The following is a 27,107-nucleotide window of genomic DNA, read 5'->3' as shown; positions in this document are numbered from 1 at the left end:
AATAGGAAGTTGTTAATTTTCACTTTGATCATTTGCAAATTCCCAATTTTTCTGGGACTTCGGATCTGCTTTTCTTTTAATCTCAAGTATCTGGCATACAACTGTGGAGAGAGTTGTCAGCTGACTCTCCTCAGAATATCAAAGAGCATTTTTAGCAGCCAAATAGCCTTTGCTCAATACACTTGATAGTTGCTGAATTCAGTCATTTGCAAAAAGGTCAATAATGTGAATTCACAAGTTTTAGTTGTGTACTTAACAAGAGTTGAATTTCCTTTCTAGTGGGCAGCATCTCTGATCTACTTTCTTAAAATTACAGATATGAAACCCTCCAATTTGGCATCCCACACCTACTGCTTTCTTTATCTGGGAGGCTGGGTAGGTGCGAGCATAGTCTTAATTTTCCTTAGGCAGGGAATGTGGAACCAAGAGCATGGATTATTACAGCTAGGATTGTGTAGAGGACAGAAGTTCTCTTTTGCTAAGGAATTTCAGTTGGCAAAATTTAGCTTAGTTCCAAATCGGTGCAAAAACCAAAAACTTCAAAGTTCTCCACTAAGGAACACCCCCCCACACACACACACACACACAGATTGTTTTCAGGTAATTCAAAAATTTTATTTCAATTTTGACTTTTTAGAATTTTGTATTATAATATACCATAACAAAAAGTAAAAATTAGTTTCAAAACAAAAAATCAAAATGTTTCATTCCAAAAATATCAAAACAGGATATTTTTGACATTGTTAGAACTTTTCTTTCTTGGTTTTAAAAAACAAAATCAATTCAATTTCACAAAGTGTTTTGATTTTGATGGCATTGCATATTCCAATGGAATTTGATACCATTAAAATTTATCTGCTCCACTCCAATTTTAGCTGTGTCCTTTCTGCTAAGCCACCATTTTTCCCATTTACTTAATTGCTCTTGAGGTGGGCTCACTGTAAAGTTGGATTGGAGCATATGACCTCATAGTCAAGAGGGATTTACTTGTTCCTCCTGAGACTTTGAATCTGCCCTAAATTGACCACGGAAGGCGGTATGTGCAAAGCAAGATAGTCTTTTCCTGTGCCCCCCAAAAAACTGAAAGTATCCCATTCATGTTGTTCCCAATCCCAGCCTGCCTTAAGGTGCAAGTGTGAAGCTGAGCTTATCCTTGATCCCAGGTTGCCCATATGAGGCAGCTAATCAGCCCTTCAACCTGTAAAGTGATCCTCTGAGGATGAAGAAAAACTATCAGGAGAGGGAACTTTTATCTTAAGTCATCCTTGCCTTTCATAAAATCTATAAAGTAGTACGAAACCTTTGCCCACCCCCCCAAAAAATGCCTGTTCCATGAGTCCCTCCCCTCCCACCCCCCATCCAAACAGTTTGCCCTACTAGACCCGCTTTTAGGTTCTGTTGGTGGTAGTAGTAATCATTACATTTGTAAAAGCTACCTAAAAAATGTTAAGGTTGCAAAGTCAAGGAATCAGAAGTTAGGAAATGTCAGAATTAAGGGTGCCCGTGCAACCTTCATTTGGACACTTTAAGTAGAGCAGGTGTTCTACTGTAGTTAAAACTGAGATTTGCTTACTGTTTAACTGCAAGGTTTTTTTGAGGTATCCAGTATTTAATTACATGATCACATACTCCTATCATCCTCGTGATGCACTTTCCAAAACTTTCAAAACTATTCTTAGTGCTGTTCATAGTTTAAATTTCTTATCTGTTCTGCATTTATTTGTTAGTTTTTGTTCGATTCTTCCTTTTGTACCTGATTAAAACCTGTCCTTCCTGCCCTCACTAGTTTTCCATCAGCAACAAGCACCAGCGCTGTTTGTACTGCTTGGGGGAAGCCAATATCGCGTCCAGGTGCAGTATGTGCCTCTCCTGCCCATACTTGGGAGAACCCAAGTCTCTGCTTCAGGAAATACCTTATGGAGGCTGCCATGAGACCAACATCAGATCTTGGATGGGGAACTCCCCCTCCCCCGGTACATCAGCCTGAATAGGCGAAGAGCACCCCTCCCACCGCAGAACCTCCATCAGGCTCCGTTGGTACCAGTGCTAAGGACCCGACACTCGGGCTTAGCCATGAACCAAGGAAAGATGCACATAACCATGGCAGTAAGTCTTCCTCCAAGTCTAAGAAGGACTCTGCACCATCCATGGGTTCTTCTTCGAGAGATGTCCCTGTGGGTGCTCCACTCCAGGTGTTGGTGCGTCCCTGCGCCTTCGCTCGGAGATTTTTCGCAGCAGTACTCGTACTGGCCACGCATGCGCAGAGGCTGCCCCCACTGTGAGTCTAGGATAATAGTACACATGCGTGGCCAATCTCCTCAGTTCCTTCTCTACCGTCCCCGGCCTGAGACGGAGCTCAGCAGACTCGTTAGGAAATCCCTCACTCTTGCTACAATTACCTATTCTAGTAGTTAGTTTGTTGTCAGTTCTTGTTAGTGTAGTTCATTAGTTCTTTAATCTGTTAAAAAAAAAAATTCTCTCAGCCGCAGCCGCTTCTACCATGCCCGGCTCCACAGGCTTTAAGCGCTGCTCTACGTGTAAGGACGCTATCCCGCTCTCTGATGGCCACTCTCAATGTATAAAGTGCTTGGGGGAAACCCACATTCCCCAAAAATGTGCCCACTGTAGCAAACTCAGTTCCAGGGCATGGAAGGACAGGGAGCTTAAACTGAAACTGCTCCTCCTGCAAAAGTCTTATCGGGTCAGTTTCAGACCCAGGCGCCGATTCCGGCTGTGCTGCCCACCACAGCCCCCCTGCTTCAAAAAAACTGAAGAAATCTACAAAAAAGGGGCAGCCCTCTCCAACAAAGAAGTTGGTGAGGTATATGAGTTCTTCAGGCAGGTCAACAATTTCCCTGCCCGTGCTTCCCCGCCTCAGCACTTTTGAAGAGCCGGGCTCCTCAGGCACTGCACGAAAGCCGGCTCAGGCTGCAGCAGCGGCGTGAGGCTCCGGTGCTGAGGCTTTCAGTTGCCTGCTTCGTTTATGGCACCGTTCGGCACCGCGACGGATGCGGTGCCGACATTTCCCGCCCTGCCTGACCTTCTGCAGGCTGATGTTGCCCCCCCGGCACCGACCACGGTACCGGCAACTGCGGCACAGACTGACAGGGAGATCAAAAGCAAAACCCCTGCTCAGAGGAATGTTCCCTCACGGCAACCCCCTCCTCCACAGTTTTCACCTCACGCAGGAGCCTCACCTTTTCAATTTACTCAGACAGCAGATCTATTGGTATCACCTATTCTGCAGTCTCCCCTGATAAATGCCTGTTTTTCTCCAATGCCTGAGTCAGGATCTGAACAACCTTCCTCCAGTGAGGAGGAAACTGATCCACAGGGAGTTTTTTCTCCATATCAAGACTCCCAGACCCCAATCAACAGAGGTTACAAAAAAACTACCTCAGCCTATTCTCAGGATCCTGCCTCATGGGGAGTGAACCCCTGGATGGCACCACCTATGCCCTACCCACCACCATGGCAATGTTGGGCACCATGGGCATCGTACCCTCGAGAACATGTGCGCTATGGCACCTCGACCAGGCGCAGCACCATCACACTTCCAGGAGCAACTGAGTCCTGCTCCTATTCCAGCAGAGCCGGACGTAACGCCTGAGGAAGCCTTACTTCCCCTTCCTCCAACACCATTGGATGACTATGCAAAATTCCAAGACCTCTTTAAAAGAGCTGCCGGTGACTTGAGAATTAACTTGGAGGAAGTCACTGAACAACAGCATGAGCTAACAGACATCTTACAGCCCTCTTCTTCCTCTAGAGTGGCATTACCAATCAACGTAGCCCTTTTAGAACCCGCTAAATCCATCTGGCAGACTCCAGCCACAAGCCTACCTAACTGTAAACAAGCGGACAGGAAGTACTTCATCCCTTCAAAGGGCTCTGAATTCCTTTTTACCCATTCGGCGCCAAACTCATTGGTAGTAGATGCAGCGAACCAGAGGGCCAAGCAACAGTACTCCTGCTCCACTCCAGCCAACAAGGACAGTAAACGCCTGGACCTCTTTGGCCGTAAAGTATATGCATCCTCGACGCTACAATTTCGCATAGCCAATTATACTGCAGTCCTTGCAAAATATGACCACAAAAACTATAATAAATTCATGGATTTTATTGATGACATCCCAGAACAGAAGAAACAACAATTCACAGCTCTGGTTTCCAAAGGACAAACCATATCATGTACCGCTCTTCAAGCGGCCCTCGATGTAGCTAACACTGCAGCAAGGTCGACCGCCACAGCAGTGGTCATGCGACAGGGTTCATGGCTCTCCTCCTCTTTCTTTCCTCGAGAGGTTCAGAGCACCATTGAAGATCTTCCCTTTGACGGGGAAAAACTTTTTGCCTCCACCATGAACGACGTGCTTCATTCGATGAAGGACGCAAGGGCAACCCTCCGGTCCCTAGGTCTCCAGCCACCTGCGACCAGAAGACGACAATATAGATACCAACCTTATCAACGTCCACGCTACCACGCATTTACACAACACTCCTATAGACCACAGGAGCAACAACAGCAACAACAACGCCGAAGACCAAGATTCCAGCGTCGTCGTCCTAATTCTACAGGGGCGCTGCAACCCCCTCCAACTAATAGGCAGATTTGAAGCATTGGTCGAGGGTTTAGAAAACAGCGTTCCCACTTCAGCCAGCACACCTATCTTTGGACACCGCCTACGACCATTCTCTCATCAATGGCAGAAAATTACATCTGACAGCTGGGTCATAGTGGTAGTTACAATTGGATACGCCATCCCCTTCCTCTCCCTCCTTCTCACCCACCCACCCTCCCCGTCCCTCTTCAGAGACCCATCTCACGAGATTGCCTACAAATACTAGGTCACATGGCCTCGTGCACCTCTGTCGTCCAAAATGCACGCCTATACATGAGGTGCTTCCAAGCGTGGTTGGCCACGGTGTACAGACCGAATGTGCACCCTCTAAACAAGACGCTCCCCATACCTGTCCGAGTCAAAGATTCCCTACAGTGGTGGACAATTCACTCCAACCTCTGCTCTGGAGTCCCCTTTCTTCAGCAGGCTCCATCCCTCATACTGACGACCGATGCATCTCTGACAGACTGGGGGTGCACACACGTCTCACCACACAGTCCAGGGACTTTGGTCTTCAACCGAGACCTCTCTCCATATAAATGTCCTAGAACTTCGAGCCATTCGCAATGCGTGCCGTCATTTCCTGCCACTAATCAAGAATCAACACGTACGCATAATGACAGACAATATTGCATGCATGTTCTATGTGAACAGGCAGGGAGGGGCTCGATCCCATTCGCTATGCACAGAGGCTATGAAACTCTGGAACTGGTGCATTGCGAACAACATCCGGGTATCAGCAGCCTATCTTCCTGGAGTGATGAATACCACAGCGGACGAACTAAGCAGACGTTTCCCCTGGGATCACGAATGGGAAATAAACGAGCACACCATTCACAATGTATTCCGCATTTGGGGCTACCCAGCAATAGACCTCTTTGCAACCGCAAAAAACAAGAAATGTCCCAATTTTTGCTCCAGAGCAGGACTAGGCAAACATTTCCTGGGAGACGCATTCATGATCCCATGGCACCAAAACTTACTCTATGCGTTTCCCCCGATACCGGTTCTCAACAGGGTCCTGATAAAAATACAAACAGATTGGGCCAAGGTGATCCTAATTGCCCTGTCATGGCCCAGACAGCCGTGGTTTCCGTTTCTCACCAAAATGTCGATTCGACCACCAATCCCCTTGCCTCTCATCCCGAACCTCCTATCACAACAATACGGCCGCTTTCTCCACCCCAACCTGTCCATGCTTCACTTCAGAGCATGGTTCCTACATGGTTCTCCCAAAGCGAACTAGATTGCTCTGAACTAGTTCAAAGAGTGCTCCTACATAGCAGAACACAATCTCCTCGCACCCCCTATCTACGTAAGTGGAAACGATTCACACACTGGTGTTCAGCTAAACAACTTGGTCCCACGTCAGCATCTCTTCCGCTCATACTTGACTACCTATTGGACCTTAAGCAATCCAGCCTTTCTTTCAGCTCCATCAGGGTCCATTTAGCTGCTATCACAACTTTTCATGACAAAATTAATACTTCTGTATTTGCTCATTCTATCACCAAGCGCTTCCTCAGGGGACTCCAAACCCTATACCCAGACATTAAACCACCTACCACCCCATGGGACCTTCATCTAGTACTATCTTGCCTAACTCAACAACCATTTGAAGCCCTAGCCACGTGCTCCCTTTTACACCTCTCGATGAAAACAGCATTTTTAGTGACAATTACCTCTGCCAGACGGGCAGGAGAAATAGCAGCTCTTATGGCAGACCCACCATATACGCTATTTTTCAAAGACAAGGTTACCCTCAGGTTACACCCCAAATTTCTTCCAAAGATACACTCGTCATTCCACATTGAGCCGATACACTTACCGACCTTTTTCCCGAAGCCACATGCGAACTTGTTCGAAGCCTCAATGCATACACTAGATGTCCACAGGGCATTGTCCTTCTATTTGGATAGAACCAAACCTTTTAGAAATTCTCCTAAACTTTTTGTCTCGATCGCTGAGCATTCCAAAGGTACCCCTAATTTCTACCCAGAGACTTTCAAGCTGGATTTCTCAATGCATCCGACTGTGCTATCAGATGAAGAAGGTTACACCTCCAGACGGCATCAGAACGCACTCCACGAGATCTCTGGCTGCCTCTGTTGCATTCTTACGCAAAGTTCCACTGGCTGATATCTGTAAAGCAGCCACTTGGTCCTCTGAACACACATTTGCTAAACACTATGCCCTTATTCAAGGCCTTCTATCTGATATACGCTTGGGCAGGGCGGTACTATCTACGGCATTCCTATCAGATCCAAAGTCCCTACCTCCTTGAGGCACACGGCTTTTAAGTCACCTGGAGTGGAGCACCCACAGGGACATCTCTCGAAGAAGAAGAGGAGGTTACTTACCCTGTGCAGTAACTGACGTTCTTCGAGATGAGTGTCTCTGTGGGTGCTCCACTACCCACCCTCCTCCCCTCTACTTTGGAGTTGGGGTAGCCTCCGTTGTAGAGAAGGAACTGAGGAGATTGGCCACGCATGCGTACTATTATCCTAGACTCACAGCGGGGGCAGCCTCTGCGCATGCGTGTACTGCTGCGAAAAATCTCTGAGCGAAAGCGCAGGGACGCACCAACACCTGGAGTGGAGCACCCATAGGGACACTCATCTCGAAGAACGTCAGTTACTGCACAGGGTGAGTAACCTCCTCTTACGGCCACGAATGAACCATGCGTTCCAAGTCTCATGAGACCAAGAAATAGCCACACCAATCACGGATCCGCCAGTACCTATTACAGACCCGATGACTCCGCTGGCATCCTGGGAACCATCAGTCTCCAGACAGATGCAGTTTACAATATTGACTCCTCCAGCAGAATGAATACCATTAATCCCATGGAGACTCAGAAGCGCCTCGGGTCCCCACGAGTTATTCACATTGGAGGGACTACAGTCTCCACAACCCCCAATCTGATCACCAAGTTGAAGAGACCCTTCACTAGCTATGTTCCTTCCGCCTATCGTTCTGGCGGTTCCAATGGCACCAACATTTGGTGAGGTTTCTGACTTCTCTGATTTGGAGAATATGGATGTCCGACAAGGTTCACCACTCCCGTTCCAGAAGCATGACTACCCAAAGTCTTTGACAGCACCCTGGCTGTTCCCCACCTTGCCTTACCCGCAGAGTTGGTATCCGGCACCGTGGTCACAGGGTATGCAACAGCAGGGTCAACCGGGCTAGCTATACTTGAGCTCAAGGCCCTAATATTTACTTCCAAATGATCCTTCTCAGTTTGGGAGGACTCTCCCACTTTACCACAACAACCCTCATCAGATAAGCGCTCCAACAAAGCGCTGGATGATGCATCAATTAGCACAACTCTTGACGGCTCCAGAGAGTCATCCCTCATATTCTCCAGACGCAGACGCCTCTTCAATCCACTTCTCTCCATTGGACAACTATTGCCAGTTTCAGGAATTGCTGCAGAGACTAGGCAATGCCCTAGAAATTCCCTTAGAGGACGCACAAGACAGCTAACACCAGCTGCTTGACATCTTGCACACATACTTACTGGCGAAGGTGGCCCTATCAATCAATGACGCCATCATCCAATCGGCACACTCTGTATGGAACAACCCGGTCACATCTGCACCCACCCCGAAAGAAGAGATACTATGTCCCCACCAAAGGGTCAGAATTCCTGTTCTTTTATTCTCCATCAGACTTATTGGTCATCCAGGCAACTTCTGAGTGTTCCAAGCAACACCCCATCTGATAGAGAGGGTAAGAGGCTAGACCTCATGGGCAGAAAGGTCTTCTCCTCAGCGGGACTCCAATTTTGTATTTCAAATTACTTAGCCCTGAGGGCCAAATATGATTTTATTAACTATGGGCAATTGGCTGAGTTTGCAGACAAGTTGCCCTCGTGAGATTGCAGACAATTCTAGGCAGTTTTTCAAGAAGGCAAGTTACTCTCCAGGTCCATGCTACAGACCGCAGTGGACTCTGCAGACATGGCTTCCCGTGTCCTGATAATGGGGATTATCATGAGGAGGGACTCCTGGTTACACTCCTCTGGCTTCCCCAGGGAGGCGCAAAACACTGTAGAAGACCTCCCATTTGACGAATTGCATCTGTTCAGTCAGAAGACAGACAAGTCCCTACATTCCCAAAAGGACTCTAGAGCCTCTATCTACACACCTGCACTTGAGAGGAAATTCTACCACCTACTGCACAATGGACAAGTGGATCCTAGATATCATCCACAGCGGCTACATCACAGAGTTTATGGCGACACCCCCATCTCGCCCTCCTCCTCAGTCCACACGCATAGAACACTCACACGACGTCCTCCTCCAACTCAAGGTTAACTCCCTATTACAGAGGGGAGTTGTGGAGCTAATACCAGACTCCCTTCAAGGAACAGGGTTCTACTCGAGCTACTTCCTAGACCCCAAAAAGACTGGAGGATGGAAACCAATATTGGATCTCTGACACCTCAGCCATTTGATTTCCAATCCAAGATTTTGCATGTCATGCTCATAACAATCATTCTCTCCTTAGAAAAAGGAATGTGGTTTACGGCTCTTGATTATGCAAGACGCCTACTTCCATATCAATATGCAACCAACACATAAAAGATTCCTGAGGTTCAAGATGGGGACTCGGCATCTTCAATACAGGGTTCTACCGTTTGGACTTACCATTTCCCTCTGAGTATTCACAAAAGTTTTCTCAGTGGTGGCAGCCAATCTCAGACATCAAGGAACTCTTGTTTTTCCAAATCTGGATGACTGGCTGATAGCAGCATGGACTCATAGACTCATAGACTCATAGACTTTAAGGTCAGAAGGGACCATTATGATCATCTGGTCTGACCCCCTGCATGTTGCAGGCCGCAAGACCCTTCCCTGGACTCTACCGTTGAAGTCGCCAATCCTGTGTTTTAGTGACTTCAATCGGCTGAGACCCTCCTGCTAGTGATCCCTGCCCCATGCTGCGGAGGAAGGCGAAAAACCTCCAGAGGCTCAGCCAATCTACCCTGGAGGAAAATTCCTTCCCGACCCCAAATATGGCGATCAGTAGTACCCCGAGCATATAGGCAAGAGTCTCTAGCCTGACCCTTGTTGGCCATTATGCTATTCATGTACCATTGCTTGGTTTTCCTTGGCTACTATGTTTTATCATTAAACCATTCCCTCCATAAACTTATCCAACTTAATCTTAAAACCAGACAGGTCCGTTGCCCCCACCGTTTCCTTCGGAAGGCCGTTCCAATATTTCACCCCTCTGACGGTCAGAAACCTTCGTCTAATTTCAAGCCTAAACTTCCCCCCGGCCAGTTTGTATCCATTCGTTCTCGTGTCCACATTAGTACTAAGCAGGAATAATTCCTCTCCCTCCCTTGTATTAACCCCTCTGATATATTTAAAGATAGCAATCATATCCCCCCTCAGCCTTCGCTTTGTCAGACTAAACAACCCAAGCTCCTCTAATCTCTTTTCATACGACAGGTTTTCCATTCCTCTGATCATCTTAGTCGCCCTTCTCTGCACCCGTTCCAGTTTGAGTTCATCTTTTTTAAACATGGGAGACCAGAACTGCACACAGTACTCCAAATGAGGTCTCACCAGCGCCTTATACAACGGAAGCAGGACCTCCCTATCCCTACTAGATATACCTCGCCTAATACATCCCAAGACCGCATTGGCTTTTTTCACCGCCACGTCACATTGTCGACTCATAGTCATCCTGCGGTCCACAAGGACCCCTAGGTCCTTCTCCTCTTCCGTTACTTCTAACCAATGCGTCCCCATCTTGTAGCTAAAATTGTTATTATTCGTCCCCAAGTGCATCACCTTACACTTTTTACTATTAAATTTCATCCTATTTCTGATACTCCAATTCACAAGCTCATTCAAGTCTCCCTGCAGAATATCCCTATCCTCCTCCGAGTTTGCAACTCCTGCCACCTTCGTATCATCCGCAAACTTTATCAGCCCACTCTTGCAATCGGTTCCGAGGTCAGTTATAAATAGATTAAATAAGATGGGTCCCAAAACCGAACCTTGAGGCACTCCACTAGTAACCTCCCTCCAACCCGACAATTCACCCTTTAATACGACCCGCTGCATTCTCCCCATTAACCAATTCCCTATCCACCTCTGGATTTTCATATCGATCCCCATGTTTTTCATTTTAACCAATAGTTCCTCATGGGGTACTGTATCAAACGCTTTACTGAAATCCAGGTATATTAGGTCCACCGCATTTCCCTTATCTAATAAGTCCGTTACTTTCTCAAAGAAGGAGATCAGATTCGTTTGGCACGATCTGCCCTTCGTAAAACCATGCTGTAATTTATCGCATTTGCCATTAACTTCAAGGTCCTCAACTAGTTTCTCTTTCAGAATCTTCTCCAGCACCTTGCACACTACTGATGTTAAACTAACAGGCCTATAGTTACCCGGGTCACTTTTTTTCCCTTTCTTGAAAATAGGAACCACATTGGCTATTCTCCAGTCTAACGGGACCACCCCCGAGTTTACAGATTCATTAAATATAGTCGCTAATGGGCCTGCTATTTCCCGCGCCAATTCCTTCAATATTCTCGGATGAAGATCGTCCGGTCCACCCGACTTAGTCCCATTAAGGCGTTCTAGTTTTGTTTCTACCTCGGATGCGGTAATCCCCCATCCTGTATGCCCCTCTGTAACGGTGCTAGTATCCCTAATACCTTCATTGGCCTCATTAAACACCGATGCAAAATATTCATTGAGATATTGCGCCATGCCTAGATTATCTTTGATCTCCTCTCCGGCTATAGTCTTCAGCGGTCCCACTTCTTCTTTCTTTGCTTTCTTCCTATTTATATGGCTGTAAAACCTCTTACTATTGCTTTTAATTCCCCTTGCTAAGTCCAACTCTTCCCGGCCTTTGGCCTTTCTCACTCTATCTCTACATTCTCTGACTTCACTAAGGTAAGTTTCCTTACTGATCCCTCCCCTCTTCCACTCTTTGTACGCTTTCTGTTTTTTCCTAATCGCCCCTTTCAGCCGGTCGCTCATCCAGCTCGGTCTAAGTCTCTTGCTTAGTAATCTTTTTCCCTTTTTGGGGATACAGGCCTCTGACAGCTCTTGCATCTTTAACTTAAAGTAATCCCAGGCTTCTTCTGCCTTTAGGTCCCTTAATACGTTTGCCCAATCCACTTCCCTTACCAGTCCCCTTAATTTGTTAAAATTGGCCTTTTTAAAATTATAAACCCTAGTCTTTGACTTAATTCTGGTACTATTTCCATTTAGTTTAAACCGAATTAGCTCATGATCACTGGAGCCCAAGTTGTCCCCCACTACCACTTCCTCAACAAGGTCCTCACTACTTACTAGAATCAAATCTAAAATGGCCTCCCCCCTCGTCGGCTCAGCTACCACTTGATAAAGGAATTGATCCGCGAGCACATCTAGGAACATCTGAGCCCTATTATTGCTACTAGCGTTTGTTCCCCAATCTATATCCGGGAAGTTAAAGTCCCCCATAATAACACAGTTTCTATTAGTATTTACCTCCCTTAATACATTAAACAGTTCCTTATCCATATCCTGGGTCGATCCCGGCGGTCTATAGCACACCCCAAGCACTATCCCCGGAGAGGCTCTAGTAGTCCTTTTACTGCATTCAGTTCTGGCTACAAAGGGTCTACTCCCCCATGCATCAATCCATGCACACACTGCTCCACATGCCACCAGAAGTTCTCTCCTCACTCCAGTGGTGGATGATCCCGGTATAAGTCTGCTCGGGGATGACCTTCCTCCCATCCTCGCCCACCATGACGATCATAACGAACGCATCCCTCATGAACTGGGGCGCCCACATGAGTGACCGTGTGACACAAGGCATGTGGACAACACGAGAGGCCAGGATGCACATAAACATGTTGGAACTCCAGGCAGTACGCAAAGCTTGACAGGCGTTCCTTCCAACCATCCAGGACCAACACATTCTTGTCATGTCAGACAATACCACCACGGTCTTCTATATAAACAAGCCGGGGGGGGACAAGATCTTGAGCCCAGTGTGTGGAAGCTATGCATCTTTGGGAACAGTGCACCACTTTTGACAGCAGCCTATCTACTGGTCACCCAGAACATGATTGCCAGTGCTCTCAGCAGAAACTTTGCAACCGACCACGAATGGGAGTTGCACAGCCCCATAATGATGGACTTTTTTGGCCGATGGGGAATCCCAGCGAGGGATATTTATGCATCCCACGACAATACCAAATGCACACAGTATTGTTCAATGGGAGGAGTTGGAACTCAATCAAAGTCCTCGATTGGCCGGACAGGACGAATTATGCCTTCCCCTCCCAACCCCTCCTATCACAAGTGATCCACAAGATCAGACGGGAGAAAGCAACAATTATCCTGATCGCCTCCTTCGGGCCTCGCCAATTTTGGCTCCCACTTCTCTGCATGTCAAAGCACCCCCCACTAACGCTTTGGACGTTGCCAGAGCTGCTGACCCAATACAACGGCAGACTCAGACACCCCATCCCTCCCCCAACTAGGGGGAGGGATTGATCAGTGGTTTGAGCATTGGCCTGCTAAACCCAGGGTTGTGAGTTCAATCCTTGAGGAGGTCACTTAGGAATCTGGGATAAAATCCGTACTTGGTCCTGCTAGTGAAGGCAGGGGGCTGGACTTAATGATCTTTCAAGGTCCCTTCCAGTTCTAGGAGATAGGAGATCTCCATTAATTTTAAATTCTAATCCTAACCTGCACACTCTTCACCTGATGGGTTGGGTTTTGGATGGACACGTCCACTAGTGCAGGAATGCTCTCTGGCAGTGTGATATGTCCTCTCAAGCAGGAGGAAGGAGTCCACAGGACACTTGTATCGAGCCAAATAGATGTGTTTCGCTGCCTGGGAATGCCATCCAGCAGGGCCTTGTCTCTGAAGCAGTGAGCATCCCACTACTCTGGGATTATTTCCTTTATCTGAAGGACTCAGGACTGGTCCTCAGTTCCATTAAGTTGTATGCAGCCGCCATTAGTGCTTTTCACCCACTGGGGGACAGCCATTCAATCTTTACCCACCCATTAACTGTATGGTTCTGGAAGTATCTTCTGTGAAAATAACCCCCCATTCAGCCTATTGCCACCCAGTGTGACATTAACCTAGTCTTCACCTCGTTGATGTCCAACTCCTTCAAACCTACGGCTTCATGCTCACTATTTCTCCTTTCCATGAAAGTCACTTTCTTTGTCATCATTACATCGGCTAGGACGAGTGGCAAACTGGGAGCCATGATGGCTAACCCCCCCTTTACCACTTTCTATAAAGACAAGATGTCTTTATGCCTTCACCCCAAGTTCCTATCCAGGGTAGTTTCCCAATTCCACCTCAATTACCTACCTTCTTCCTCAAGCCTCGAATGAGGAAAGAAGGCTTCACTAGAAGTTCGAAGGGCATTGGCTTTTTATCTTGAGTGGACAAAGCTGTATAGGAAATCCCTTGGGCTTTCCATTGCCATAGTGGAGAGAATGAAAGGGCAAGTTATTTCCACTCAGAGAATCTCCAAGTGGATCTCAGGGTGCATTACACGCTGCTATCAGGATGATCCCCGCCTGGAGGGATTCAGGCCCATTCCATGAGATCATAAGCATCAACTACAGCCGCACGCACAATGTGTCCCTCACAGACAGTGAGGCAGCCACGTGGAGCTCAGTACACACCTTTTCCACGCACTACACTCTAGTGCAGGGGTTCTCAAACTGGGGGTCGGGACCCCTCAGGGAGTCACAAGGTTATTACATGGGGGGTCACGAGCTGTCATCCTCCACCCCAAACCCCGCTTTGTCTCCAGCATTTATAATGGTGTTAAAAAGTGTTTTTAATTTATAAAGGGGGTCGCACACAGAGGCTTGCTACGTGAAAGGGGTCACTAGTACAAAAGTTTGAGAACCACTGCCTAGTGCATGATTCTCCAACGGACGCTTGGTTATTTGTTACTCACCTTCAGTGGAATACCATAGGGACCATCGCTTGAAGAAGAAAACGAGATTACTTACCTGTAACTTAAGGTTCTTTGAGATGTGTGGTCCCTATCTGTATTGCGAACCCATCCTCCTTCCCTTCTGCTGCGGATTCAACAGCTCTGTAGTAGAGAAGGAACTGGAGACGCCAGCGGCCCAACGGGCCCTTTATCACCTCGGACAAGACCATGAGGCAGCACAGGGCACATACACCAACAGCTGAACAGTACTACTTTCAAAAGGTCCGGCTCCAGGCGCATGATGCTCAGTGGAATACAGATAGGGACCAAACATCTCAAAGAACTTTCAATTACAGGTAAGTAACCTCATTATCCTATGTCAACTTTCTTTGGTGTCTGGACTTCTCATGCTCGTTTTTCCTGCAAATTCAAACTTCCCCAATTGCTTTGGGAACAGTGTTGTCATACAGTTTTCAAGGTGTGGAACATCCAGTATTATACCTAAACTGGAAACTGCAGTGAGGAGAGATTAGATTCTTCACCATCAAGCAGGAGTGCTTGGCTATCAGATTGGCTGTAGGGCCTTAACATTATTATCTTTTAGGGGTTCCCTTTTACCTAATAATGGATCATGCATCCTTTAAATGGTTGCAGGCGACGAAGGACAATAATCCTGGCGTTACTCGGTGGTATTTGGTGCTGCAACAATGTGCCTTGCATGTGCAAAACCAAAGGGGTTCACAGCACCAGGTTGCAGTTTCCTTTTCCCAAGATAGTGGGGTTATTGCAGAAGGGGGAGATTGGGCCCTAAAGCCCATTGTGCAGGGGGAGGTGTGTGATAGGGTCTATCAGGCCTTCTCTGCCCCCTGCTGGACATTCTCTGATACTCCCAGCTAAAAGTAAACCTGCTCAGACCAGGCTACCAACAAGATTTAGTCCTCCAGAGGCCAAGATGGGTCTGGAGACAGTGACCAATCAGGAGCCAGCAGACTAGTTAAGAAGGCTTGCCTGCGTCTTCTGAGGGATCCACGTCTCATCCAATTCTCAGTGCAGGATGAGACTGGGACAGAGGAGGAGCTCTCAGTGCTATGCGAAAACCCCAGGGCCAAGTCTGGGACTTGCCCTCAAGCACTGCAGCTAAGAGCTTGCTTTTGAGTTTTGTTTGTTTAAAGGTTGGTTGGTTTGTTTATTTTGTTTTGTTTGTTTAAAGGTGCAGACAGCCAAATTCTGAAACTCAGGGGTTTAGAGACTGATGCCAAGTTTATGGTACAAGCCAGGTTGGTCTGAGCAGGTGGCCACAACTTGATAGGGAATGCCTGCAGCACCATGGTTGGCCCTGTAGGGACGCTGTGGAGCAACCCCACCTGTGACAGAGCCAAATTACAGTTGCACAGGCAACCTTAATTCAGGCATTTCCTAACTTGATAGCTTGACTTTACAACCTTAATGTTCTTTTACCATAGTTTTTTTGATGTAACTTCTTAATGTTAAAAAAAAAAAAAACACCAACCCAAAAACAAACATTTCATTGGTTGGAACCAAGCTGATCCCTGACATAGGTCATCAGCAGGGTTGATATTGTTAGATCTACAGCACAGTCCTCTACTACTTGAACTAATGGAATAACTGGTAGCAGTAGAAGGCCGTTATCTTGTGTGTGGACCTGCCATAAGAGGGGATGGAGAAACACTTTGCAAGTGGATTTCATAGCTGTTTGCTAGAGAGCAAAGGAGTGTCAAAACTCAGCAGTTGTGGATTCAATTCCAGATTCTGTAGGGAAATGTTTTCTAATCATTTTAGTGTCCCCAGCCTGTCTGTCTCCTTCTGCTCCTATCTCCCATTTCCCCAGCTCCTTCCCATCCCTCTGCTCCTGCCCTTACCTCTTGCCCATGACTCCCCTCTGTTCCTCTTCCCTCCCATCCCTGGCTCCCACCCTTACCTCTTGCCCATGACTCCCCTCTGTTCCTCTTCCCTCCCATCCCTGGCTCCCACTCTTCTGTCAGGGTCCTAACCCTTTTGTACCTGTTCCCCTTCTGCTCCTGTTTGCCCCTCCTGGCTCCTGCTCCTAACCTCCCTCTTCTCCAGGCTCCTTTTACCACCTCCGTGTGCTCTGCCCTTATTCCCCCTGCCCTGCATCACTACCCCTCGTGCTTGATTCTAATCCCTTTGCATTTAAGTTGGGCTGGTTCCTGGGTGCCAGCGGTGGGGAGCATTGAGAGCACAGAAGGAACAGTATCCCTTTTCTCACTTCCTGTGCCAGGCACCATAGAGACTCCCCAGCTGTCGGGAGGACTAACTGCAGGGAAAACCCTGCTCAGTCCCTGCAGCTGCAAGCTGGAACCTGTTCACTTTGTAGGCATAGTGCATGTGCAGTCTAGCTAACATGTAGGTGCAGTGTGGGGATGGAACATGCTCAATGAAGATGGAATCTTCAGAGAATTTAGCTCTGAGACTCTTAACAAGTCTCTATTGAGCATGTGCCAACTGAGATTTTTCAGAAGCTTATGAATTGGCCAAATTTTGGTGAGTTTTCATAAGAACAGCAAAAAGCCCATCTCTATCATTAGGGCAACACCCCTGCTAAACTTAAAGTCCCTGTTCCAAAGCATGGAGGCAAGTCACCCATTAGGCCAATGGCAGAGTTGGGAATAAAACCCCCATCTCATGAGTCCCAATCCAGTGCTCTATCCACTAGACCACACTGCTTCCCAAATCCTAAAAAAAGAAATCCTGCTGGAACTTCTGAACAAGACTTTTTCTGTAAACACTTTACTCTTTCTTCTTAAGCAGTGCAGGAGGAAAGGGTTTATTTTAGGCAGTGCTGGGGTCAGGATTTCTTTTATTTCTAAACATATGACCTGTTTCTCTTACCAGAGTGACAGTATGAATCCTTTGTGTTTTGCCACCATAATCCAGTAAAAAAGGTCCTAAAGCATTGTCCTCTTATAAATATGCAACTAAATTCAATAACCATTTATTTCTGTTTGTGTTTCTGTTCTGATAGAAGAGAGTGGTGGAACAGCTGCGGAAGAATCTGATAGTAAAGCAGGAACAGCCAGATAATAAATTTCAAATACAGCCATTGGTACAGTCAGAAAACAAACTACAAAATCCACAACAGCAACCACTACAACAAATACAGCAGCACCACCATCAGCAGCAGCAATCTACTGCACCTTCTCCAAACCTGATTGGATCACAGGTAAAAACACTGGAAGCCTTTCTGTGATATGCAGGGCATGTTGCTTATTTAGGGTGAAATTCATCTCTGTGCAGAGGGATGAGCATAAAGGCTAATTTAAGTCCTTGAAACAGAGTTCAAGTGGGATTTAAATGGTGTGTAGGCCTTGTGGTGGCCCTCTGTGCAAATGAATTTGCCCCTTTGTGCACATACATATGGGGTTCCGTTCCTGGTCCCTTCTTTTGCTGTCACTTCTAACCAAAGTCAAAATAAATTGCCGTTTATGATTTCTGTTATTTCTTTTAAAAGCGGGGTCAGAACTGCCAAGTTCAGGAATGGAAGAAGTACCACCTTTTTAAAAAATAAATCGTAACCCAGTATTTCTTCTAGTATGCAAGGGCAAGAATTATAGCCCATAAGGCATCTATACATAGTGAGTCGGAAGAAGCAGTTAAGGTCTATTATATCAGTATGACTCATCCCATACAGTGGAACAGTTTTCTAGTTCAGGAGCACAGAAGAGCAGAGGTTAAAACACAATGCACTGTAGAGCAGGTCATGTTTACCTATATAGGAGTATGGTAGAATTCACTCTTGGAGTTCCCTTAAGTATATGATTCTTTCTTCTTAACCTTCAGGGTCTGCTCTTCCCGTAAAACTTATACTTGGAACTAGGTGTTCTGTGATCACATAGGTCCCAATTCAATAAAATACCGAAGTACTTGAAGTTAAGTATATGCTTTAGTGTTTTGATGAATCAGAGTAATAGTTCTTCGAGTGCTTGCTCATGTCGATTCCATTCTCGGTGTGTGCACTCCCATGTGCGCAGTCATCGGAGATTTTTACCTTAGCAGTATCCGTAGGGTTGGCAATGGCACCCTCTGGAGTGCTATGCTCATGCATTGGTATATTAGGCGCTACCAACCCTACGCCCTCTCAGTTCCTTCTTACCACCCATGATAGTTGGTCAGAGCGCCTTACCTTGCATTGCAAGAGTGTTAGCGGTTCTTAATAGCCCATTGTCTATCTTCTTTGTATATAGTTCTTAGGTAGTTAGTTAGCCATTAAGTTAAATGTTAGTTTAGTTGCTAGAGTCCTGGCTGGGACTTTGCCCCAGAGTAGGGCATGCCCTGTTCCCCAGGCTTCAAACTGTGTTCATCATGCAACAGACCAATGCCTGTTAGTGACCCCCACAGCAGCTGTTCGAAGTGCATGGGAGAATCCTATATAAAGAACAAGTGCAGGATTTGCAAGAACTTTTGTCTCAAAACCCAGAAGGAGTGGGATATCCGCTTGAAAGCCCTCCTCATGGAGGCTGCACTTCATCCGACATCGGAGAAATCCCGGTTGGACTCCACTTCCAGCACTTTGGTGTTGTGTGGAGCACTCCGCCCAGCACCGTTCCCCCTCGTCGGTGCCCAAAAAGCATCCCCCTGACTTAGGACCCAGCCCCACAACCTCGGTCTCCAGCACCATGCTCTCTTTCTACCAGGCATGGAACACCAGAATCGAGGCACTGATCTCCATACTCTCAGTATCGGCCAACCTCTCACCAGAGATCGCCCTGGCGCAGATCCCTATCACTTAGATGATCTCCCAGGCATTGATCCCCACCGGTGTGGGACTGCTCACCATCGCGGCACTGGTCTCCTCCATCCCGGTACCACCTGATGGACAGATACCGATCCCCACACTCTAGGCATTGGTCTCCTGCAAGGGTCAGTCAGCAGACAGGCCTCCAGCGCCCCGCCTTGGTCACTGGAAGGGGACTGGTCCAAGTCAGAGCCGGAATTCAATCCCTCGTCAAGGAAGCATGGATCACAGTCGGCCCCAGAGACCAGCACGACATCCACGGTGGCGGCATGGCAGCAGGGCCAGTGGCCTGCTCAATGGCCTTGTTGGAATCCTTGGGGCATACCAATGATGCTGGTTCCATACTCCCACCACTCATCCCTGGCCGCCTTGGACAAACCACTCCCAGCACCGGGTTCAAAGCACAGTGCGGAATCTAACACAGGGACAGCACAACAGGCGTCAACGCCTAGGGAGCCGTCCCCAGAAGGGAAAGGGGAACCCACCCCTCCACCTGCGATGCTCTCGTCGTCTTTGTCGCCAGATGAAGCAGTGGCAGGGCCCTCCCAGACTGATAGTCTCCCCCCCAAGCTGTCCTTAAGAGAGTGGCTGACAACTTAAACCTGGAAATTAAGGAGTTGGTGGAGCAATCTGATGACCTTTTCAATGTCATATCTTCCACCACCCAGGCCCACATCGTGCTGCCAGTCCACCCATGGGTCCTCAAGATCGCTAAGGCGTTGTGGCAGACCTCTTCCATTCTGCCCACTTCCAAAAGGGCGGAAAAGAAGTATTATGTCCCCACAGAGGGGTTTGAATACCTCTGTACGCACCCAGCTGCTGGGTCTCTGGTTGTGTCCACAGTCAACAAGAGGGACAGGCAGGGACAGGTGAGCAGCATGCCTAAGAATAAAGATGCCAAGAGACTGGATCTTTTTGGCAGAAAGATTTATTAGGCGGACTTGGTGGCCAGGGTTGTTGCCTCTGCAGTGGTGATGTGACGCAGCTCTTGGCTGCAATCCTTGGGTTTATCCCAGGAGATGCAGCCCACTCTCCAGGACCTCCCGTATGAGGGAGCAGGGCTCTTCTCTGAGCTCACGGACACAAGGCTACATGACCTTAAAGACTCCCGTGCCAGCCTTCACGCTCCACAGCAGGCTAGGAAGCAGTTCTCTCCTCCTCCTCTTCCTCCTCGGTCCTGGGGACAGAGACAAGGGGTTTAAATGATGATGCCCCTCGTCCTCCCATTCGCTTGCTCAGCCCAGTCCTTCAAGACACCATGGGAGCCAAACACAGGCATTCTGAGGGTGTGCTCAAGGATTACACCCCAGTCATATTCCAAGATCCACCCTCCTATTTTTCCCTCAACTGTCTGCGCCCCTTCTGGTCAACCTGGTTGCGAATAGCCTCGGACCGTTGAGTGCTCAATGTAATATTCTCAGGCTACATCCTACAGTTCTTAGCCTCCCCTCCTCCCCACCCCCCTTCCCCATTCCTCTTCAAGGACCCTTCTCATGAGCAACTCCTCACCCAGGAGGTAGACAACCTCTTCAATATGGGGGCAGTAGAGGAGGTCCCTCGGGAAATGAGGGAAAAAGGGTTCTACTCCCATTATTTCCTAATCCTGAAAGCAAAAGGGGGCCTGCGACCCATCCTAGACCTGCGACACCTCAACAAGCATCTCAAAAAGTTGAAGTTCCGCATGGTTTCCGTGGCCTCCATTATTCCCTCCCTGGATCTGGGAGTCTGGTATGTCGCCCTCAACTTAAAGGAAGCATATTTCCATATCTCCATTTTTCAAGGACACAGATGGTTCCTCTATTTTATGCTGAGCCAGCACCATTTCCAATTCCTGGCACTACCCTTTGGTCTCTTGTCAGCCCCAAGAGTGTTTACAAAGTGTATGCCATCAGTGGCATTTACCTGAGGCATTGGGGTATTCAGATTTATCTGTACCTCAATGACTGGTTCATCAAAAGCCAATCCTGGGATCAGGTGCAGCAGCACCTTGACCTGGTTCGCTCCACTTGTCACGATCTAGGTCTGTTAATAAACGAGAAAAAAATCAACTTTAGTTCCAGTGCAGCGCGTAGAGTTCATTGCAGCAGTCCTCGATTCCACTTGGTCTAGAGCCTTCCTCCCCGAAGCCCGATTCTGAGCCATGACAGACATTATCTCGTGTATGCGAGCCCACCTTCTCACCGCCATTCACACGTGCCTGAGATTGTTGGGTCACATGGCAGCCTGTACTTACGTGGTCCAGCATGCGTGGATTTGCCCCAGGCCTCTACAGGTGTGGCTGTGGTTGGTCTATATCCCCAACAGACACAACATAGACCTTGTAGTAAAGGTTCTGGACCACATACTGTCGTCACTCACATGGTGTTTGAATCCCCTATCGATGTTGGAGGGAGTCCCCTTTGTGGCCCCGGCCCTGTTGGTTACCCTAGTCTACGATGCCTCAGATCTGGGGTGGGGAGCCCACCTGTGAAATCTCAGCACGCAAGGTTGTTGGTTGAGTAACAGTCGCTTCCTACACATAAACGTCAGAGAGCTCAGAGCAGTTCGCTTGGCCTGCCAAGCTTTCTTGCCTCATATAAAGGGCAGGTTGGTTCAGATCCTGATGGACAACACTGCCACAATGTTCTAAATCGAAAAGCAAGGTGGAGCCCAATCGTCAGTCCTTTGCCAAGAAGCTCTCAGGCTGTGGAACTTCTGTGTTCAGCATGCCATTCATCTCTTAGCTGCGCACCTCCCTGGGGCCAGGAATGCATTGGCAGATTGCCTCAGCAGGACCTTCTCGTCTCGCCATGAATGGTCACTCCATCCGAAGGTGATCAGCATCATTTTCCAGTGGATTTTTTCTCTTCCAGGCAGAACAGGAAGTGCCACATTTTCTGCTCAATTCGGGGGATCGACAGAGGTTCCCTGTCAGATGCCTTTCTGCTCCCGTGGTCGGGGGCCTTCATGTATGCCTTCACTCCAGTGCCATTAATCCATAGAGTCCTCATGAAGATCAAGCAGGACCGGGCAAAGGTGATTCTCATAGCGCCGGCTTGGCTGCACCAGCACTGGTTCTGCTCGCTGCTGGACCTTTTGGTGGCCACCCGGTTACAGCTGCTGCTCCAACCAGACCTGCTGTCCCAGAACCACGGCAGTCATCTGCACCCAAACCTCGCAGCACTGTACCTGACATCTTGGCTGCTACATGGTTAAATGCAGAGGAGCAAGATGTTCGGCCGGTATCCAACAGGTCCTGTTGGGCAGCAGAAAGCCCTCCACCTGACCAAATGGAAGCGGTTCACATGCTGAACCTTGAGTAAAGGTATTTGGCCCGAGCGGGCCTCACTGCAGTTAATCCTGGACTACCTTCTGTATCTCAAATTCCAAGGCCTGTCTCTTTCATCTGTTAAGGTCCACTTGGCTGCTATTTCAGCCTTCCATCCACCGCTCCAGGGCAGGTCGGTTTTCGCTCAGGACATGGTCAGGTTCCTCAAGGGCTTTGAGCGCCTCTACCCCACGTCTGGGACCCCATCCCTCTGTGGAACCTGAATCTTGTTCTGTGGTGGCTCCTGGGTCCCCCCTTCAAGCTTCTGGCTTCCTGTTCCCTCCTCTTCTCCTGGGAGGTTGCACTCTTGGTTGCAATAACATCTGCCCACAGGATCTTTGAGATTAAGGTGCTTGCCTCAGAACCACCCTGTACGGTGTTATACAAGGACAAGGCAAAATGCTATGATCAGGCAAAAATGCCTCCTCTGGCAATTTTGACCACCCCCTCAACCAGGGCACAAGCTTCTTCGGCAGCTTTTCTAGCTCAGGTGCCTATCCAGGATATCTGCAGGGCTGCTAGTTGGTCGTCCATCCACACGTTTACATCTCATTCAGGGCCGGCTCCAGGCACCAGCCTGGCAAGCAGGTGCTTGGGGCAGCCACTCCGGAGGGGGGCGGAACATCCAGGTATTTGGCAGCAATTCGGCGGACGGTCCCTCACTCCCTCTCGGAGCAAAGGACCTCCCGCTGAATTGCCGCCGCAGATCGCGCTCGCGGCTTTTTTTTTTTGGGCTGCTTGGGGCGGCCAAAACCCTGGAGCCGGCCCTGATCTCATTACACGCTTACCCAGCAGGCCCAAGACAACGCAGGCTTTGGTAGAGCAGTGTTGCAGGCCGCACAACTATGAACTCCAACCCCACCTCCAGGGGTACTGCTTGTGAGTCACCTAGAATGGAATGAACATGAGCAAGCACTTGAAGAAGAAAACATGGTTACCTACCTTTTGTAACTGTTGTTCTTCGAGATGTGTTGCTAATATCCATTCCATTCCCCACCTTCCTACTCCTCTGTCGGAGTTGCAGGAAAGAAGGAACTGAGAGGGCGTAGGGTTGGTGACGCCTAATATACCGACACATGAGCGTGGCACTCCAGAGGGTGCCACTGCCGATCCTACAGATACCGCTAAGGCAAAAATTTCCAATGACTGTACACGTGGGTACACGCACACCTAGAATGGAAGGACATGAGCAACATATCTCAAAGAACAACAGTTACGAAAGGTAGGTAACCGTTTTTTTGGACCGGTTATTCAGTTGCTTTCCTTGTTAATCTTTTCCCTTGGAACAGTGGGGGAATGATTGGGCTATAGAATCCTAACTAGTTGATCAGGCTGACTCATCTAGCTGTTTTGGACCTACATTTTTTAAAAAATTTCTATTTATGAGGTTTAGCTAATTTATATTATTTGTGACATAGTATAAAATAAAAAGGAAATACAACAGTTGAACAAAATCAGTTTCTCTTATTGAGTGTTGAACAATAAAATTCTATTTAAAAAAGGCTAAACAAAAAAGAAAACCTAAATGAGAGTAGAGAGAACAATATGTATTAATGTGTCTCAAAACATTTACAGGCTAACAGTGGATCACAGTTTGCTATGTGATTGGCCTTTGTGCTTTTCATTCAGGAAACTTGATTGTAAAAGAAATCTTCTGCTAATCTCTGTGTTCCGTGCTTTGCATTTGTGTATTAACTTTCAGGTCATCTCCTGTGTTGTGTAAGTTAAGCTTTTGTTCAAAGTTAAAGAGCCTCTAGTGAAACTACCACAAAACTGCCAGACACATACTCTGAAAAAGATATGGGGTTGTGGTAATCAGCTGAACATGAGTGCCCAGTGCAACACTATGGCCAAAGTATGTAATTTGATCTTTGGACACCTAAATGGGAGTCTCACGCTCCAGGGCAACAGCACCTGTATTTCCCTTTAGTGGCCCAACAAGGGCATCCAGTCTCAGGCTTCAAGACCCCCAGCCATTGCCTCTCTTGGGTGGAGACTTATGTCTTTCTCCCTTCCGACCAGGGTATTTCCAGGCTGAAGAGTTCCCTGCCTTCACTGTTATTCCCAGCAAAAGACAGTCTGCCTAAGCAGGCCTGCCTCTCTTCTCTCCTTGGAGATGGTACACAGTGTAATTGCTCCAGATATAAGTTACCACACAGCACCTTCTATGCAAGCATATTTATTCTTAGGGTAAAAGTATTTACAAAAACAATAAAATAACCTCCAAAAATGCTAATAAACTTACCAGGGATTCCCCCAACATGGGGCTGGCAGGTGAGTCCTTCAGACTGCCCAAATGGGTCTCTCTTTTGGTCACAAGTTCATTACATGCTCCATTCAGAACTAACACACTCATGAAGAGTTTAGTCCCTCCTTTATTCAGTTTGGAGATCTTTGAACTGGAGTTTCCAGGAGCAGGTAATCAGTAGACAGTTGGTTTCTCTCCCCAGGCCATAGCTTCAAAGGATGGATTTGAAGTGTATCATTTGCATTTACCTTACCCCCCCCAAGAATTTCCTAGGAAATCCACTTCCTATGTATTGCCCCAAAAAGTCATTTGACGTTCCGAATGTCTTCCAGAGATTGCATTAATCCTCCTTCCTCATAAAGAAATTTCATACAATCCCACAGTAGTACTCAAACATTTGCTTTTTCAATAGAATGGACCCCAAACGTAATTCAATAAGGTTTAACTTAATTCCATAAGGGTTTCCCAGGTTATTGGAGGATACTGTCATATCTGTCATGGTGAATCTCAAGTAGGAGCTGAGACATTATTTTACCTCTGTATTTTGCATTGGTGTGACCACTGCTGGAATACTGTGTCCAGTTCTGGTGTCCAGAATTCAAGAGGGATGTTGATAAATTGGAGAGGGTTCAGAGAAGAGCCAGGCGAATGGTTGAAGGATTAGAAAACCTGCCTTACAGTGATAGATTGAAGGAGCTCAGTCTATTTAGTTTAACAAAGAAAGTTAAGGGGTGTCTTGATCACAGTCCTTAAGTACCCTACATGGGGAACAAATATTTGGGCTCTTCAAGATAGCAGAGAAAGATCTAACATGATACAATGGCTGGAAGTTGAAGCTAGACAAATTCAGACTAGAAATAAGGTGTATATTTTTAGCAGCGAGGGTAATTAACCACTGGAACAATTTACTAAGGGTTGTAGTGAATGCACCATCATTGGCCATTTTAAAATCAAGATTGGATGTTTTTTCTAAAAGCTCTGCTCTAGGAATTATCTTGGGGAAGTTCTATGGTCTTTGTTGCACAGAAGGTCAGGCTGTTGATCATAATGGTCCCTTTTGGTCTGAGTCTATGAATAAGAACAGTGGCACTTGGACAACATCAATAAGCTGAAGGGCAAGGGACACTTCCATTGGAACAGAATGAATGAATAGTGTTGCATCCTAAAAACTATTCTAATCTCAGTTACACTGATATAAATCTGGAGAACCTCTGCTCGCTACCATTCACACTCTGCCCCATTTCTACTGACTAACAAAACGTTCCTTTTCTCCTTGAAGAGAAAAGCCTCTTTACCTACTAGGGAAAGTAAAATATTTGCCTCTTTTTAAAGTTTCCTGATGTCCAGTTTTGTAACCAATATATCTTCCAAGGCACTTCAACAGAATTAATTTTTTAGGTGCAAGTTCAAGTGCAATTCAAGTTAGGACTAGAGACAACCTAATTAGAAGTAAATATACTGCCCTAATAGTAACTTTTTACTATAATCCATTATCATATGATTTGTAAAAATCTTCCTAAAGCAGCAAACCTGTTTTTTAAAAGTCACATTATTATGGATATGAAATTGTATGGTCTTATTGCTGATGTTACATCAGTATTAATACATAAACTGAAAACATTTCATATAGAAATATTCCATCTTTAGCTTCCAAAAAATAATTAACGTGCAGCAACATGACAGAGGGAAATTCATTATCTGGACTCTGCTGATTAGAGGTTTGCTTTCGTTATGTATGATCTCACTAGAATCCCTTGATAGTCATGTCTTGTATAACATGATTGATTACATTTTTCTTTAAAATGTATGTGGGTGAATGTAGTATTCATGAAAATGATCCTCTTACTGTTATATCTCACTTGAACACTTTGTTCAATGCCACTGCACAACAGGAAGGAGGTTGCTTGTCCTGGAGAGAGTGCAGCAGAGGTCAATAAAGAAACTCATGAATAGAAGATATAAAGAAAGGTTAAGGGAGTTATTCTTATTCTTGTGATACAGAAGACAAAGTTATGAATGGGGTTGATAAAACTTATAAAGGGTCAAATTCACCGCTAGTGCAAATAGACACATGTGAGGGGTTCAAAAACTAGAGGATATAGTCTAAACAGTAGGAAATTAGAAGAATACTGGTAATTAAGGCAAAATAAATTCCCGAATAATATAATAAACCTACTGAAAAAGTTACCTGGGAAAACAATTGAAATTAC

The 27,107-nt window shown here is 47.0% G+C and overlaps 1 protein-coding gene across 7 annotated transcripts in view; it reads left to right on the top strand.

Moving 5' to 3' along the window:
- Nucleotides 1-27,107, top strand: part of PHF21A (PHD finger protein 21A) — a 289,517-nt gene that overhangs the window by 220,225 nt on the left and 42,185 nt on the right. For all 7 annotated transcript variants that reach the window (XM_054024656.1, XM_054024658.1, XM_054024659.1 and 4 more), the window contains one exon: nucleotides 17,573-17,770. In XM_054024656.1, the coding sequence (XP_053880631.1) occupies nucleotides 17,573-17,770 (198 nt within the window). The remainder of the gene's footprint in view (nucleotides 1-17,572; nucleotides 17,771-27,107) is intronic.

This window comes from Malaclemys terrapin, chromosome 4, assembly GCF_027887155.1.
Source record: "Malaclemys terrapin pileata isolate rMalTer1 chromosome 4, rMalTer1.hap1, whole genome shotgun sequence".
Lineage (NCBI taxonomy): Eukaryota > Metazoa > Chordata > Testudines > Emydidae > Malaclemys > Malaclemys terrapin.
This window is presented reverse-complemented; position numbering and strand designations above follow the sequence as displayed.